At 35.6% G+C, this 15256-nt stretch overlaps 1 protein-coding gene across 1 annotated transcript; it reads right to left on the bottom strand.

The window, feature by feature from the left end:
• On the bottom strand, positions 9868 to 13060 carry LOC109224923 (formin-like protein 11). The gene is made up of 4 exons (XM_019389494.1): positions 11373 to 13060; positions 11082 to 11272; positions 10773 to 11008; positions 9868 to 10694 (listed from the first exon to the last, which is right to left on the bottom strand). The coding sequence occupies exons 1-4, from the start codon at positions 12938 to 12940 to the stop codon at positions 9963 to 9965; spliced, it is 2727 nt and encodes a 908-aa protein (XP_019245039.1). The 5' UTR covers positions 12941 to 13060; the 3' UTR covers positions 9868 to 9962.

Below are 15256 nucleotides of genomic sequence, written 5' to 3'. Positions count from 1 at the left end.
TCATCTCTACCTCCTCGCGAAACTGCTCGATCTTTTCGGCCTTCTGCTGAACCTGCGGGATATAAGTGTTAGTCTCCAATATCAAATTGATATGTCAACCTTCCAAAACTTTACATTACCTGCTCGATGAGATCGGTCTGCTTTTTATGAGCTGTTGCTAATTCAGCTCGGAGGTCCATGATCTCCTCTTCTTTTTGCATATAAAGGAGTTTGATGGCATCTCTCTCCTCGATGGGCCTTTTGAGATCGGCATGACACCGTTCCAACTCTGCCTGGGATTTCAAAAATGCTTCCCGGTGAAGCATCAAGGCCTATGAAGAAAGAAAGGAAAGTCAGACAAGAGAAAAACGAAAAGACAAAAATGATATTGATAAAGGGAGCTAAGGCTTACCTGACTCAGGAGTCGATGAGCCTTGTCAAAGATGCTCGATGAGTCCAGAGCGGGAACATCTTCGATCCCCGTGAAACAACTACGGAAAAGGTCCTTCCCTTCGTGGGCCATTCCCGCATCGGGGGTCCCCATGGCCCAAGCTTCCTCAATTTTCCCCTTGGAGAATGAGGGGAGGGTTGGCGAATCACTAGTATCTATTTCCCCAAGCAAGTCACTTGGGTCATTCCCTTCATTTCGAAGGGCCTCAGAACTGGCCCCTTCGGATACGTCCACCGATTGCACATCTCGGCGGGAGGCAACGTTAGTCCCCATTGATTAGGGGACTCTGCTCGGGGCATCTTCCAAGACCTCCTCAGCCCGAGGCTGAACTTATTCGATTATATCCGGCTCAGCAGCCTTTGGGACCTCGGTGCTCTTCTTTTGAGCCACTAGTTTGAATGCACCATCCTCTTCTCCCTCCTCTTCTTCATTTCGTAATTTTTAGGCTTCGCCAGCAGACGGAGAGGCGGAGTCAGTCTTCGACTTGCGAGCCTTGATTTTCTTAGGCTTCGGAGTATCTGAAGGCGAGACCCTTCTCCTCTTCTTATCCTTAGCCGGTTTCGGGGCCTCCTCTTCCCCAGGAGGGGCCGGCCTCATTTCAGCTACATCCCCGAGACCTGCATAAAAGGGAATCAATTATAAATAAAAGAAACAGGCATTGAAAGCATATAGGGTAAGCTTACCATGATTCTTGGCCTCCCAATGGCCCTTCGCTAAATCGCGCCACGAGTGCTCAACATATGTGGAAGTCGAAGCCAGCTTCCGAACCCAACTTTCGAGGTTCGGGATTGCACCGGGCACCCAGGGAACCGCTACATCATAAGAAAAGACATGGGTGAGAAAAGATGTGGGTGAAGGAAGATAAAAGAAACAAAGAAATCAACATAAGAGTATGATGGGTTTACTTATGCTTCATGTTCCATTCCTCGGGGAATGACATTTTCTCAGTCGGGATTACATCGGAGGTCCTCACTCGGACAAACCGACCCATCCATCGTCGATCGTCCTTGTCTGTACTCGAGAACAACACCTTTGTGGCTCGGCGATGGAGCCTTATTAATCTGCCTCGATAGAGACGGGGGCTATACAGTCTCATGAGGTGGTCGAGGGTAAATGACATCCCTTCGACCTTGCTCATGAAGAATCGAAGCAAGATAACAATGCCCCAAAAGGAAGGGTGTACCTGGCCAAGAGTTATTCGGTATTGGCGGCAAAAGTCGATAATTACAGGATCGATGGGACTCAACGTGAAAGGTAAGTGTAAACACTTAAAAACGCTTTCACGTAAGTAGTAATATCCTCCTCGGTGGTAGGAACCACCACCTCTGCGTTTTTCCAATGGCAGTCTTTTTTCAGTTGCTCGAGATCGCCTTCGGTTATCGAGCATATATATCTTGACATGGGCTCACATCGGCCAAGGACCGAAGAGGGTTTTTCAATTTTAAAATCAGAAGTAAGGTTGCATGACCCGGGAACGCACTTTTCGATACATGGCTCCACCGGCATTTTATCACCGGCCGGCCGCGATGAAGAGGCTTTGTCCTTTTGGGAAACGATTTAGATGTTTTCGCCATTTCTATGTGAGTTCAGAGAAAAGAAGAAGATGAGGTTTGTTGTTTTAAGAGAGGATTGGCGAACGGGATGTAAATAATTTGCAGAATTAAGGAACTTGAAGGAAGTAGGAGTGCTTTGAAGATTAGAAGAGATTTTGAAAGTAAAGTTTGGCAAAATTGTGAAGATGATCTATTTATAATGTTTGCCATGACGGTTCAAGGGCACTAGTGGCCAACCATCAACTGGCACCAATTAATGACCTTGAGAACTGTGCAGACGCGACGCTTCAGTTGCATCTGTCGCTTACGTCATGAGGGTGACATCATAATAGGTCGAGGTGTAAAATCGAAGGCTCAGTTCGTTTCTTCTCATTACACTCTAAGAAACGAGGGGACTATCTGTATACGGTCAAAGTCGGGCCTACCCAACTTTGCTATTTGATCGAGACAAGGGAGTTGCGTCGGGGATGACCTCGTAATGAATCAGACCCGAGCTCGAAGATGAGGCATCGAGTCCAAAGATCGAAGTATCCGTCGAGACCGAGGCCAGCAGCAGTCGAGACTAAGTACAACCGACTTCGAGTGAAATGCAATAACGGAAAGGCGAGATATCCGTAACCTGTCGTAGATCACGGCGGAAATTTCAGAACGGTTCAATCTACAACGGTTAATCAGATGTTAATATGGTTTCCTACTATAATTAGAAGTGTACCTTATTTAGGACTCCTCTATTATATAAAGAGGGATCCCATTCATTTGTAATCATCTTTGTTCACTGATAAGAATATATACACTCGTTACTTTCCTGCTATTTCACTTACTGTTCATCAGAGTTGCTTTATCATTTACCGTTCCTACTATTCCACCTCGAGACTATCCCGAATCGAGGTCGAGATCTGGCTAGCATACTGGTTTGATTTATTTTATTCTCTAATTTATTCATTTATTTTCTAGCTTATCAAATAGGTATTGGACGAAATCAAATATCCTTAAAACCACAATATAAGTTTAATTGTTATCCGAATTTGAGGGTAAACAATTAGGTTGTTAGTTGATGTACTAGTTATATGGGAATTATGAATGTAAGTAGTGCTATACGGTGAATAATAAGGTATTGTAATACGATACATAATAATATAGGGATTGTTAAATTAATGCAAATATAACAACGGCGAAAAATGTTATATAAGGTTTATTTATTTTAAGGGCGTTTCTATCTTTAAATATATTTATTCATGTACTGCCAAAATATGTATTCTGTTATAAATAGAATTGTTTTTATGGTGAATGTCTATATTTAGAGAGATTCTAGGGTTCGTTGCTTGGTGGCCAAGTCACCCTCTCCCTGTAAATAGAGGGTTCTATTCCATTGTAATTCATCCCAAAATCAATAAGAATTCTCTCTCTCTACTTTTCTCTGTAATACTCTTCTTCTTCTTTTATTGTTTCAGAACACGTTATCAGCACGAGACTCTAACCAATTGAGTAGAAACTTTGGGATTGAGCATAATGTTTGTCAATTGTTCCATGAACTTCCCTCATGATTAAATTCTGGATTTAAGGTATGTATTTTACCGTATATTTCTCTTTTATTCTATAATTTGATTTTAAATACGAGCGAAGACAATAAATTTTGATTATAACTCTAATGGAGTTAGTAAGAAATTATAACCACCCAAAGTGGTAAAGTAGTTATCCCTTGCCATGATTGTGGGCAAAGAATTAAAAACCCATCCCATTGAATTTGCTCCATTCTCATTCCCTTAAGAGAATGTGATAGCAATATGTGATAAGTCTGAAAGAAGATAAAATTATTACCGTGAAGGTATCAATGGACGTGGACGTGGTATTAGACGAAATTATAATCGTCATAATTGTGATAATGAGAATAATAAGGATTCTCAAAATAATCCTTCACTCTGTGAAAGTAATATTTGTCATCGATTTGACATGATTTTCATAAAGCACATATAGATGATTATGGTCCATTCATGATGTGAATGTGAAAACATCTAATTTATGAATACATATTCATTCTTGGAAGAATATGAATGTGCTAGTGGTAGTGAATATACCACACTCACCTCTAAAAGGAGGTTTGAGATGATATAAGAAAACAATGTCATTATTGTGGCATGAATGGTCATTGGTCACGTACCTATTGTACGCCAAAATATTTTGGTAATGTGATATTAAAGAATAACAGTAATGCAAGAAACAGATCTTGCATATAATTTTGACCATGACTATAATGGTATAACTTTCTCTTTAAAAGAGATATTCACCATATGATGTTGATGAATATGTGGTAGTACAAAATTAATTGAGAGCTTTGGAAGAGCCAAATATTATTATTTTGGAGGAATAAAATTGATTATCAATAAGGTATTGTGTTGTAGTAAGTCTCAAAGAAACTTATTCAGTTTCCAAAGTATACGCGAAAGCGGTTGATTATATTGAGACTATAAATAAAGGAAAAATTTAATATCTTCTATTACTACAACTTGTAGCGAGATAATATGTATGTGAAAAGCTACCCGCTTTATTCTCCAATTTGTACTACATAAACAAAAGAATATCAAAATGAAGTGGATATTTATTGGTATAAAACCCATATCATAATAAACTTGGAGTTTACTGATAATTGCACACGTCATGGTGTAAATCCGAAATTTATCAATATTGATAATTTATTCAGTTGGCATAATTGGTTTAGCCATATTAATTTAAGCATGATGTGCAAAAATAAACGAGAATTCACATGGGTAAATATTAAAGAACTAGAAAGTTCTTTACGAATTCTCTTATAATGCTTGTTCTCATTAATTAATTGACCAACTAAAATTGGGAATTGAAATNNNNAAATATCAAAGGTGAATATGGGCCCATTCACCTGCCATGTATACCATATAAGATGCATCTATGAGATGGTTACATGTGCAATTATTATTAACCCGCAACCTGGCCGGTGTGTGCGAGGTAACTTGCTCAATAATTTAATTTCGAGCATAATTTCCAGATTTCCTATTCAAGATAGTTTATCTTGATAAGTTGGTTTACATCACAGTTGATCTAGCAAAATGATTTATTGAGTGCCTCCATTTAAAGCTAAACAATTGCTTATGAGAACAAAGTTATTTATATCAGTATGATATAGGTTATATATACGAAAGTATATTACATTCTCTCCTCACAAGTGGTTCAGGGTCAGGAACCAAATAATTCCATCTTATTATTATTAACGTGCGGTGTATATTTTGATTAACACCATAACACACAAAGGTGGATTCTCAAAATTGAGGAAGCAAGTTAGTTTTTCTAACATGAGGGGGAGACAAGATAAACAGTTGAGAAAAAGTTACGTGTAATGAATTATCATGTGTACATCTAGATCCTCGAATAAGATAATATGAACTTGAAGTTCATAAAAGATAATTCATCTGCAATATATTGCAAAGCATGCCGGACGCATTTGCTGACCCAAAGAAAGTAACTATATTCTCATTGCAAATGCTCCTATTAAGTCCTAGAAGGACAAAGTCTATGGTAAGCTTAAAGAGTATAGACAATCGGTTTCAAATAAACTTCTTGATAAAGAAGATGAGCAAATGATCAAAATGATCATAATAAAGGAGGCAAGTGATCTAGAAGATCACATGACATAACACTTCATAAAATCTCATGAGAGATTCAGGTACCCGAATATATGAATGAAGAGATCTCTATGTTATGTCTTTATGAAAAATAAGGAGGTTGGAACCGATATAAAATGTTTGTCGACGACATTGATTATAGCACTAAATATATGAGGATCTTAAGTCTGGAGAAACAATTCAAGTAGAATTTGGTTTCATATGAAAGACAAGTAGTTTTGGACCTGTAGTTCAAACACTTAAAAGTATAAAGACAATGGTGTGTGCTATCACTTTTATATATCTTATACGTCTGGCATGACATGAAAACTTATGCAAATCTAAAGTCTATTTATATGGCTTATTGACTATACTTATATGGCAATCCATGAACGATTTAAAATGCTGATAGCATATACAATTCTTGAAAAATTTTTTGGTCACGAATGACCACATCCTAAGTGCAATTTGTGCATAAAGGTATCTTGCTATAACTATAAGCATGATAATGTGATAGCGATGATTTTCAAGGTGCAACATATTCATTGGAGTTAATATGGCGGATCTATTTACCAAATCTTTGCCGATGTCAACCTTCAAGAAGCTAGTGCACAAGATTGGAATGCGAAGGCTCAAGGATATGAATTGATGCTCTCATCGGGGGGAGTTAATACGCGTTGTACTCCTTTTCCCTTACAAGGTTTTGTCCCACTGAGTTTTTCTTGCAAGATTTTTAACGAGGCAACCAAAAGGCGTATTGTTAGATATGTGTACTCTTTTTCCTTCTCTAGAATTTTTTCCCACTGGGTTTTAGTTTAGTTAAGGTTTTTAACGAGGCACATTATCTGAATAGACATTCAAGGGGGAGTGTTATAAATAGAATTGTATTTATGGTGAATGTCTATATTTAGAGAGATTCTAGGGTTCATTGCTTGGTGGCTAAGTCACCTTCTCCCTATAAATAGAGGGTTCTATTCCATTGCAATTCATTCCAAAATCAATAAGAATTCTCTGTCTCTACTTTTCTCTGTAATACTCTTCTTCTTCTTTTATTATTTCATAACATATTCTTATTTCACGTTGTATATCCTATAAAATAATATCTTAATGTCGATACAAATTATGCGGGTATTAAGTTTTATAAAACCAGTCAAATACATTACTTAATGTAGAGATGTATTTTTATGCGGCCAACCAGACGACCCCTTAATACTCATTGCTTCAAATCAGAGGAAAAATGTTCGAATGGCCACATTAGTATCTAAATATAGCTAAAGATGGCGATATTCTCTGATAGTCTGATTTAGGGCGGTGCATAATTTGGTAAATATCGAATTACCATACCGAAATCGAAAATTTTGGTATTTGGTATTCGATATTTAGGTATTCGGTATGGTATTTGATTTAATTTTTAAAAAAGATTGGTATTAGGTATGGTATTTGGTATTTTACAATGAGATACAGATACCGTACCGAAATATATATTATATTGCACAATACACATATTATTAATTAAAATATAAAAAATCTTAAATTTTGCTTTTCTTTATTCTCTAAGTTGATCAAGTAACTCTAAGCAAGTAACAAGACATTTCTAATGATTAAATTTATTCCTTTATGTACAGTTTTCTCTCTCTAGGTTGATATTTACTGGTTTTGGATAAAACTTTTGTCAACAAACGTTTTTAGTTTTGTACTTTTGAGTACTTTAATTAAGGATATTACATTCTATGACTCTACGCACAAGTTAGTATTCAAACCGAATAAACTAAAGTTACCGAATCGAATAAACCGAAACCGAAAGGAGAAAAATCGAACCATACCGAATATAATTAGGTACGGTATTGGTATAGCATTTTAAGAAATCGAATACCGAAAATACCGAACCGAAATGTCTAAATACCGTACCGTACCGACCGACGAACATCCCTAGTCTGATATCCCGTTCAAGCTGCTGAGCTATTTTTAGAGTAAAATTCACTTTACCCCTTAACTTAAGAGTCGGGAAACAATATCCCCTCTTACATTTGAATGGGAAAGGGAACCCCTTTTACAATATTTTTTTGGTGAGAATTTCTTTTTTATAATAATTTTTTTTCTCTCTCTATTCTTTCAAAGCTGAAGTATCATATTTTCCGTCCAAACCAATAATTGAATTTCTTCTTTCTTGCTTGTAATATTTAAGATATTTTTCTATTATATTGAGGCCATTTATTTTTGCAATAAAGAACAAAAACTTGCATACAAAATTCAAGAAATATGCTTAACTCACATTCACCATGGATGCTTTAGCATTTCAATTTGAAGGGAAAAAATACACTAAAATAGTTATTTCTCTGACATTATATATTTATATATATATATATATATATATATATATATTAGATGAAAGAATTGCTGCTGGAAGTATTAATTTATTTATGTATTTTTTTTGTATATTAAAATTATGCTAAAGCCAATTATTAAAACTTTATTTATTTTGAAAATATCATTATTGAGCAGAAATTTATAGTTGATAATGTCACATTTGAAAATCATTATGGATATTTTTGCATTACATCATATCTTATACTATGCAGGAAGGCTAAAAGGGAACTTCATAAATTATATAGATCCTAATTGTTTTATCAACTTGAGCTTTTGGCTAAAGAACTTGGTTATTCTAAAAATTGTCTATTCAAAGAAGACAAAAATTTTATTTTAAAAAATTATTTCACCGAAAAGTTATTGCACAAGGGTTCCCTTTCAGCCTTTCTCATTCAAAACGTGAGGAGAAACTATTTACCAATCCCTAAGGGGTCGTTTGGTAGCCGGTTAGAGAGGAGTTATCTATTTATTAAATGTAGGATAACTTTATACATTGTTTGGTTAAAAGAAGGGGGAAGAATAATCTCCACGTAGAAGCTAGCATAAGTTATACAATGTTTGGTTGGTTTTTCCTCTTTTTCACATAAAATATAGCATTGCTAATACAATGTTTGGTTCATGTATTTTCTTTTCCGCATAACTAAACATGTATAAGTTATGAGGGAATCTATGTATTATTTATGCAAGGTAGAAGGTGGAATAACTTATACATAATTAGTAATACTTGTATTAAAACAAAAAAATGACAGGAATACCCTTTATTCAAACTTGTATTTTTTTGTTTAAAAAAATATATTTAAACTATACTAACAATTTTAATAAAAATAAAGTAAGCTAATAATAAATAACACTCATATTACATTTATATTACTAATCCTTATATAACTACCGCATAACTAATCCCCGCATAATTAATCCATGCATAACTAATCCCAACATAACTCAACCTTGCATAACTTATCCCTGCATAACTAATACCTGCGTTACTTATTCCTGCATAACTAATACATACATAACTAATACCTGCATAACTAATACATGTATAACTAATACCTGCATAACTCTAACCGGTAACCAAACGACCCCTAAAGGTTAAAAAGGGTAAACTGGATTTTACTCCTATTTTTGTTGATGTAGAAAGGAGTCAATATTCTTCTTCTAAATACATGCCTTCAAATTCTGCATTGACAACTAAGCCTATGAGTGCATGTCAGAAATCAGAAATCCTAATTTAGGTAAATGATGATATCTACTGTCTGTTGGACACAGTTTCCTTGTTGATTTTAATTGGCCTCGTGGAATCTGAATCCTTCCATTTCAGAAGGGGAATATTCTCTATGGATTTGGATCAGTACTTTAAGTTCAAAAGGAATATCATTCTCGATCTTTCTCTTTTGCCTGTTTACTTTTTTTCATTGAGTTGTGGTAGAGGTGACAAATGCATGAATTGGTTTAACTTGAGCTGGCCAAAATAGATGAAATCAATAAAAGAGTCATGATCCAAAGCTGTTGGGTCAAAATGATTCGGGTCAAAACCAGACCCGTCCAACATGACTCAATCTCCTATTTTTATTTTCCTTTTAAAAATGTAATTTTTTTTTATATTACTAACTCAAGTTCTTCCAAATTTACATAGTTCCCAATCTCAAAATTTGGTTTTTTTGTGTTTTGTTTCGGTTTGCACTATTATATTTTGACTCGTTTCTTATAGTTTGATTGGTCATTTTAAGTTCAACTCGTTGGATAATGTCAACAAATGATCATAACCCAATCCGTTTGAACTTGGACAGGTTACTAAAAGTGGAATGACTTTGTTACCTCTTAGTTTTGGTTTCCACATTGATGACCTTATTTGTACACTGTTATTCATTATAAATACAAGCTCTTGAGGCAAATGACTTGCGAATTCTTGATACAAAATCTTATACAATAGTTGAATTTGTTAAAAGAAGAAACAAAAAAACTATTAACACACAGAGCCTATCGAAATGGAGCTAAAGGGTTAGGACTATTGGGAGTTTTTGAGCTTCTAAGCTCTTTGCATACATGATCTAACACGCCCAAGAAATCTCTCACAATCACAAAAATCCGGAGAGGGTTGGATTCTTCTTTGCTCACATTTCCATGGAAGTATTCTGTGACTTCTCTAACACGTAAAAGTACTCGATTTTCGTCTTCCTGCAATTCCCTTAGTTTCCTTTCTGCATAATTCAAGAATGCTGTCATTGAGTGCACAAAATTACCTCCATTCTTTTCAACTGCAGGCAAGTCATTTGTTACTAGTGCTTTTATCTTGTTCATTCCTTCTGAGAGATTTGATACTGAACTTGCTATTACATCCAAGTCCATTGTGGCTGTTTTCTTGACATTGCATAACTCAGTGCCTAGACCAGAAACAAGATCAAGACCCATCCTTTTGTAGTCTTCCTCTCTGTCTTGGACAGTTTTATTCTTGCGTTTCTGGTCTATCTTTCCCATTATGCTTTGGGATACTTTTAAGCCTTCTGATCGAATGATTTCTTGAACGACAAAATGAAGTAGTGTAGTTTTTCCATCAGTTCCTTTCACGTCAGATAGTTTAAGTAGTGCATCAAGTTTGAATGCTCTTGCTCCTCCTCTTATCGTCCCAATGTTCATCCTGTTTCCAGTTTTCAACACTGCTTCTAGCAATTTTAAGAACAGTCGGCTTGATCTGAGTTCCTTGCACGCCTCCTGCGACAGTAAAATTTTATAAGTTTAGTCAATTTAATAGATGAAAGTGAGAAAAGTTTCTTATTGTTTGCTGGTTACCTCTAGCATAGAGAAAGACTTCTTGAGAAGATGAACATCATCATCAAATGTCTCGCGATAAAGCATGGCTTCAATTCTCAAGAATGCAAATGGAATCTTAAGCATTGCCATTACAAACTTCTCAGCTGACCCTAGTTCATTAATATCTCCTTTATAACTTGAGAGTTTGTCTTCTTCTTCTTTAGTAGGTACCATTTTAGCAAGAGCCTCTAGTTGTGGCAAATGCAATCCATTTCCTGTTGTGACACTTGAATGTTATAATTTTCGTGAAGGAAACAGAAAGGGAGCTGAAAGTGAGAATTGCTTTACCTTTTATTAGTGCTTCACAAACTTGTTCAACAGTCACACCCAAAGCTTTGGATAGTATGCTTATGTTCTGTAGTCTTTTAGGATCAAGAACATGCTTGCTTGGAGATGGAGTTTTGCTTTTCCCTTCATCGGTCTTCATTGAATTGTGCAGATTGTAACCAAATAGTGACTCAATCATTTCCTCATCAAATCTGTTCCATGACCATAAATTTGTAAATGGATACAGTGGAGTTGGTAACAAACATGAGCAATAATATTCTGATCTTTACAAGGAAAAAAGATGTAACTTACTCGAACGAGCTTGGTCTCAGCTTGTCCCAAACAGTCTTGCGGTCTGATGCAGCTCTTACTTTGTCCCAGTGAAGTGGTTTCAGTTTTGGGAGTGGACTTCCATCTTTGCCTACTGCCAAGTGTTGGAAAGGCAAAGACGGTGGAGGGGGCGGGCCTTTCGAAATATTAATACTACTTCCTGTTGCGAATGGCGGGGGACGAGGTGGGGGAGGAATTGCTCCAGCAGGATTAGCCTGATTTGGAGGTGATTGTGACAAGTCATTTTCCGGACTTTGGTTTGATCCTGAAGAAGAATCTGAATTTCTAGTAGATGATTCAATGTGCAACGGAGCATGACTAAGAACTTTAGCCTTCATTTTCACTGAAGAAGCTGTAGACCTACAAGGAGATTGTGGTGGAAATGAAGGCAAAGGAGGCGGTGGGGGCGGCAGGGGTGGAGTTGACAAATGTGCTGAGGAGGATGTAGAACAATGTGATACTTTTGATTCATCTTGAGGCATAAACTCTGAGGTTTCAATAAGACTACTAGCTGAAACATTGGATAGTCTAGTACTAGACGAACGCGAATTACACAAAGAATGAAATAATTCATCATCTGATGAATGAGCTTCCTCAGGAACTATTTTGTCACCATTGGAAGAGTTACAATCATCAATTTCACACTTAACTGAATCAGCACTCTCATAAATACACACAATTTCTCCAACACTTAAACATTTATTATCACCATCAGGCTTTGACACACTGATTTCCTGCTCTGGTTCTGCTTTCTCGCTCAATGTACTGTTTGCTATATTTTCACTTGAGTAAATCTTTTCAGTTACAGAATTTTGTTTTAAGCAAATTGGCTCTGATGATTCTAGAGCAACTTCTAGTGAATCAAGGTAAAAAAGGTCAGGGCCTGGATCAGAACTTACCTTCTTTACTGAATTCTGAGAACTAGCATACCTTGATCTACATACACTTCCTGCTTCACTGCTGAATAGTGAAACTGATCTTGTTGTTTTCTTTCTTTGTTTTCTGAACTTTTTGCAGCCAAAGAAAAGGGCAATTGCACACAATGCAGTTGAAATCCCAGCAGAAACAAGAACAACTGCTAAAACTCTACTAGTATTATTTTTTCTCCTTCTTTCCTTTATCCCGAGGCCAGCTGGGATAAAGGGATTGTGATGAGAATGTCGATGAGAATGCCGATGAATTCGTGGCGCCGGAGAAGGAGCTGGAGCTTCAGGTGCAATTGAAGGTGATGGAGAAGGTGAAGGTGATGTTGAAATATATGCAAAATCACCATTTCTTGAGTTGAAATTCCTCAGTCCAAGTAAAGTTCTGAACTTTTCCACAATAAAGACTTGCTTTTCTCCAGAGATCTTCCCACTTTCACTTTCTTTGCCATCCCCATTTTTATGCAAATAATGTAGCTTTTTAAAACCATGAATACTAGTCAAATACTTTGTAGCATTCAATGAGACATCACCAAACAAAATGTGTGTACAGCAAAAAGATACAAGAATGAAAGTGATAATGAAGAGAAAGTGTAAAAGAATCCTAGAACCATGATAATGTCCCATGTTCTTGAATCCAAAATCATGAAAAAAACCATCCACCTTTATACAATATAAATTCAACCCAACATCCTTTTTTTTGTGTGTGATTAAATATGTAACCAAAGTTTTTATTTTAGAAAGATACAAGCAGCAGCAGCAGAAGAGAAGAAGAAGAAGAAGAAGAAGAAGAAGTCTTTATTGCTACTCCAAGGAACCCCTGAGTGTGGCAGTTGTAGGTGTACTGGACCTTCTTTATTTTCTTTCTTGTTTTTGTCCTTGTTTTCTCTTCTCTCTCCTCTCCCTCCATTAATTCTCCCTGCTGAATACTGTTAATAGTAAGCACATTACTTCTCTTTTGTACACATGTTCTTGTTTACCTTTTCAGTTTGTCTTTATGTCTTTATCTAATTCTTTAGAATCTCTAGCTAAATAACCTAAGAAAATTTATGATTCTTTTGTTGATCTGCATAATTCATTTAAGTATCCTTCTGCTACTTTGTTTCAGTCCAAGGATTTGAAAGTAGTTTCATGTTGGAAATCTAGGCTTTTTGGAGCTAAAAGTTATGGTTTTAATCTATAATTATGGTAGGTCCCAATTGGTTGGACTTGCCTTACATCATAGGAAGGTGACAATTTATTATATGCAAGAAAGAGAACAGATATTGTCCATCATTTTTTCATGTGATCCTCTCACTCAGACACATTTTATGAAAATAAATTAGATATTTTTGTTCTGATGCAAGATTCAAGGGGAAAGTAGGATTCTGATGTTGCATTATTTTATAAAGATCTCAATTTCTCATGGCACAAATACTAATTTTCAATTATATTAGTAGAGCAAAACAACTACCAACCCCTATAGACATTAGTCACTTTCTGTTATAAAACCTTCTATAATTACTCCTTAGGGGTTGTTTGGTTGGAAGATGTTATCCCAAAATTAATTATTCCGGCATTAGTTATTCCACCTTTCCATAGGGATAAAAAAATACTACAATCCCGGGTTAATTAATCTTGGAATTAATTATACTGTAATTTTCTCCTAACCAAACATGTGATAAACTCTTTTTAAATTTAGTCATGAGATTAATTATTCTTTGTTCCTTGTACGAAACGAGCCCTTAGTGATTTCCCTTGTTCACTATTTCTACTCTGCTTGGCAATATTATTAAATCACAGCCGTCATACTTGACACTGTTATCCTCCACCATTATCACAATATTAGGACTTATAGTTTTTTTGTCATGTGAGAGTTCTCTATTTATTTTTTTAAACTACAAAAGAGGGAGAAATTAGTATATTTATTTATATTTTGATCTACAATATATTTATTTATTTTTTTAAACTACAAAAGAGCGGTCTTTCTATCTGCATAGGTACGTGCAAGACTGTGTACCCATTATCCTCACCAGACCTTACTTTTAATATTATACTGGATTTTTTATTGTTGTTATTGTCGGGAAAATAGTTAAAATTATTCTTCTATTCTTCTTTGGTTTCAGCATACATGTGTTAACCCACAGCCAAATGGTGCTACATAAATAATACAGAAAGAAGATAACTACCGATTGAAACTAAAGTAAAACGAGTCTAAAGATTGTTTTATATGTATGAAAATATCATCCAAAGTGCAAGGCAAGGTACACTTTTTTCTTTTTTTTTAAATTATTAAATTAATAAGAGGGGTATTGGTACTATTTCTAGGTTTGACAAGGTAACATTTAATATATAAATGCTAAAAAAATTGCTTCTTGTCTTCTGCCTAACCACATGGACTTGTGATAGAGAAAACCAAATGGCTTGTAACCGACAAACAGTGACATGGGCATATATTGGTTATTGGCTTTACGTTGCCGCTAAAAACACAATGCGATATTGTATCTTACACTATAGCTAATTACAGAAAGTTTCTTTTACTAAACTGAGATGAAAGCAGAGGGAATAAGGAATTGTTTAGCTGGATATCTGTTTTTGTTCTTGTGTGCTTAAGCAACTTGTCTCTATCATGTTTGAATGGTTGGTTCAACCAATTTTTACCAGACTTTCTTCTTTTTATTTTCTCCTCTCTCCATTTTTCCATTTTGTAGTTTTAGGTGTTATTGTTTTTTTGTTTTTCCTTTTTCAGTTGAGTAAGGAAAAAGGGAGTCATTATTCTCATTTAGGCATGCATCACAGAGTCAACACCACATTTTTTGATTAACTATCTCCAATATATTTCAATGAGTGGTTGGGTCATACTTTTCTGTTTTACTTTGACCTCTAATGTGTTTTAATCAACTAGTTAGGTTTGACTTTTGTGTTTAGATTATCAACACTATCTTTTTTTTTTGTTGGGGGGGG

Source organism: Nicotiana attenuata, chromosome 4, assembly GCF_001879085.1.
Source record: "Nicotiana attenuata strain UT chromosome 4, NIATTr2, whole genome shotgun sequence".
Lineage (NCBI taxonomy): Eukaryota > Viridiplantae > Streptophyta > Magnoliopsida > Solanales > Solanaceae > Nicotiana > Nicotiana attenuata.
This window is presented reverse-complemented; position numbering and strand designations above follow the sequence as displayed.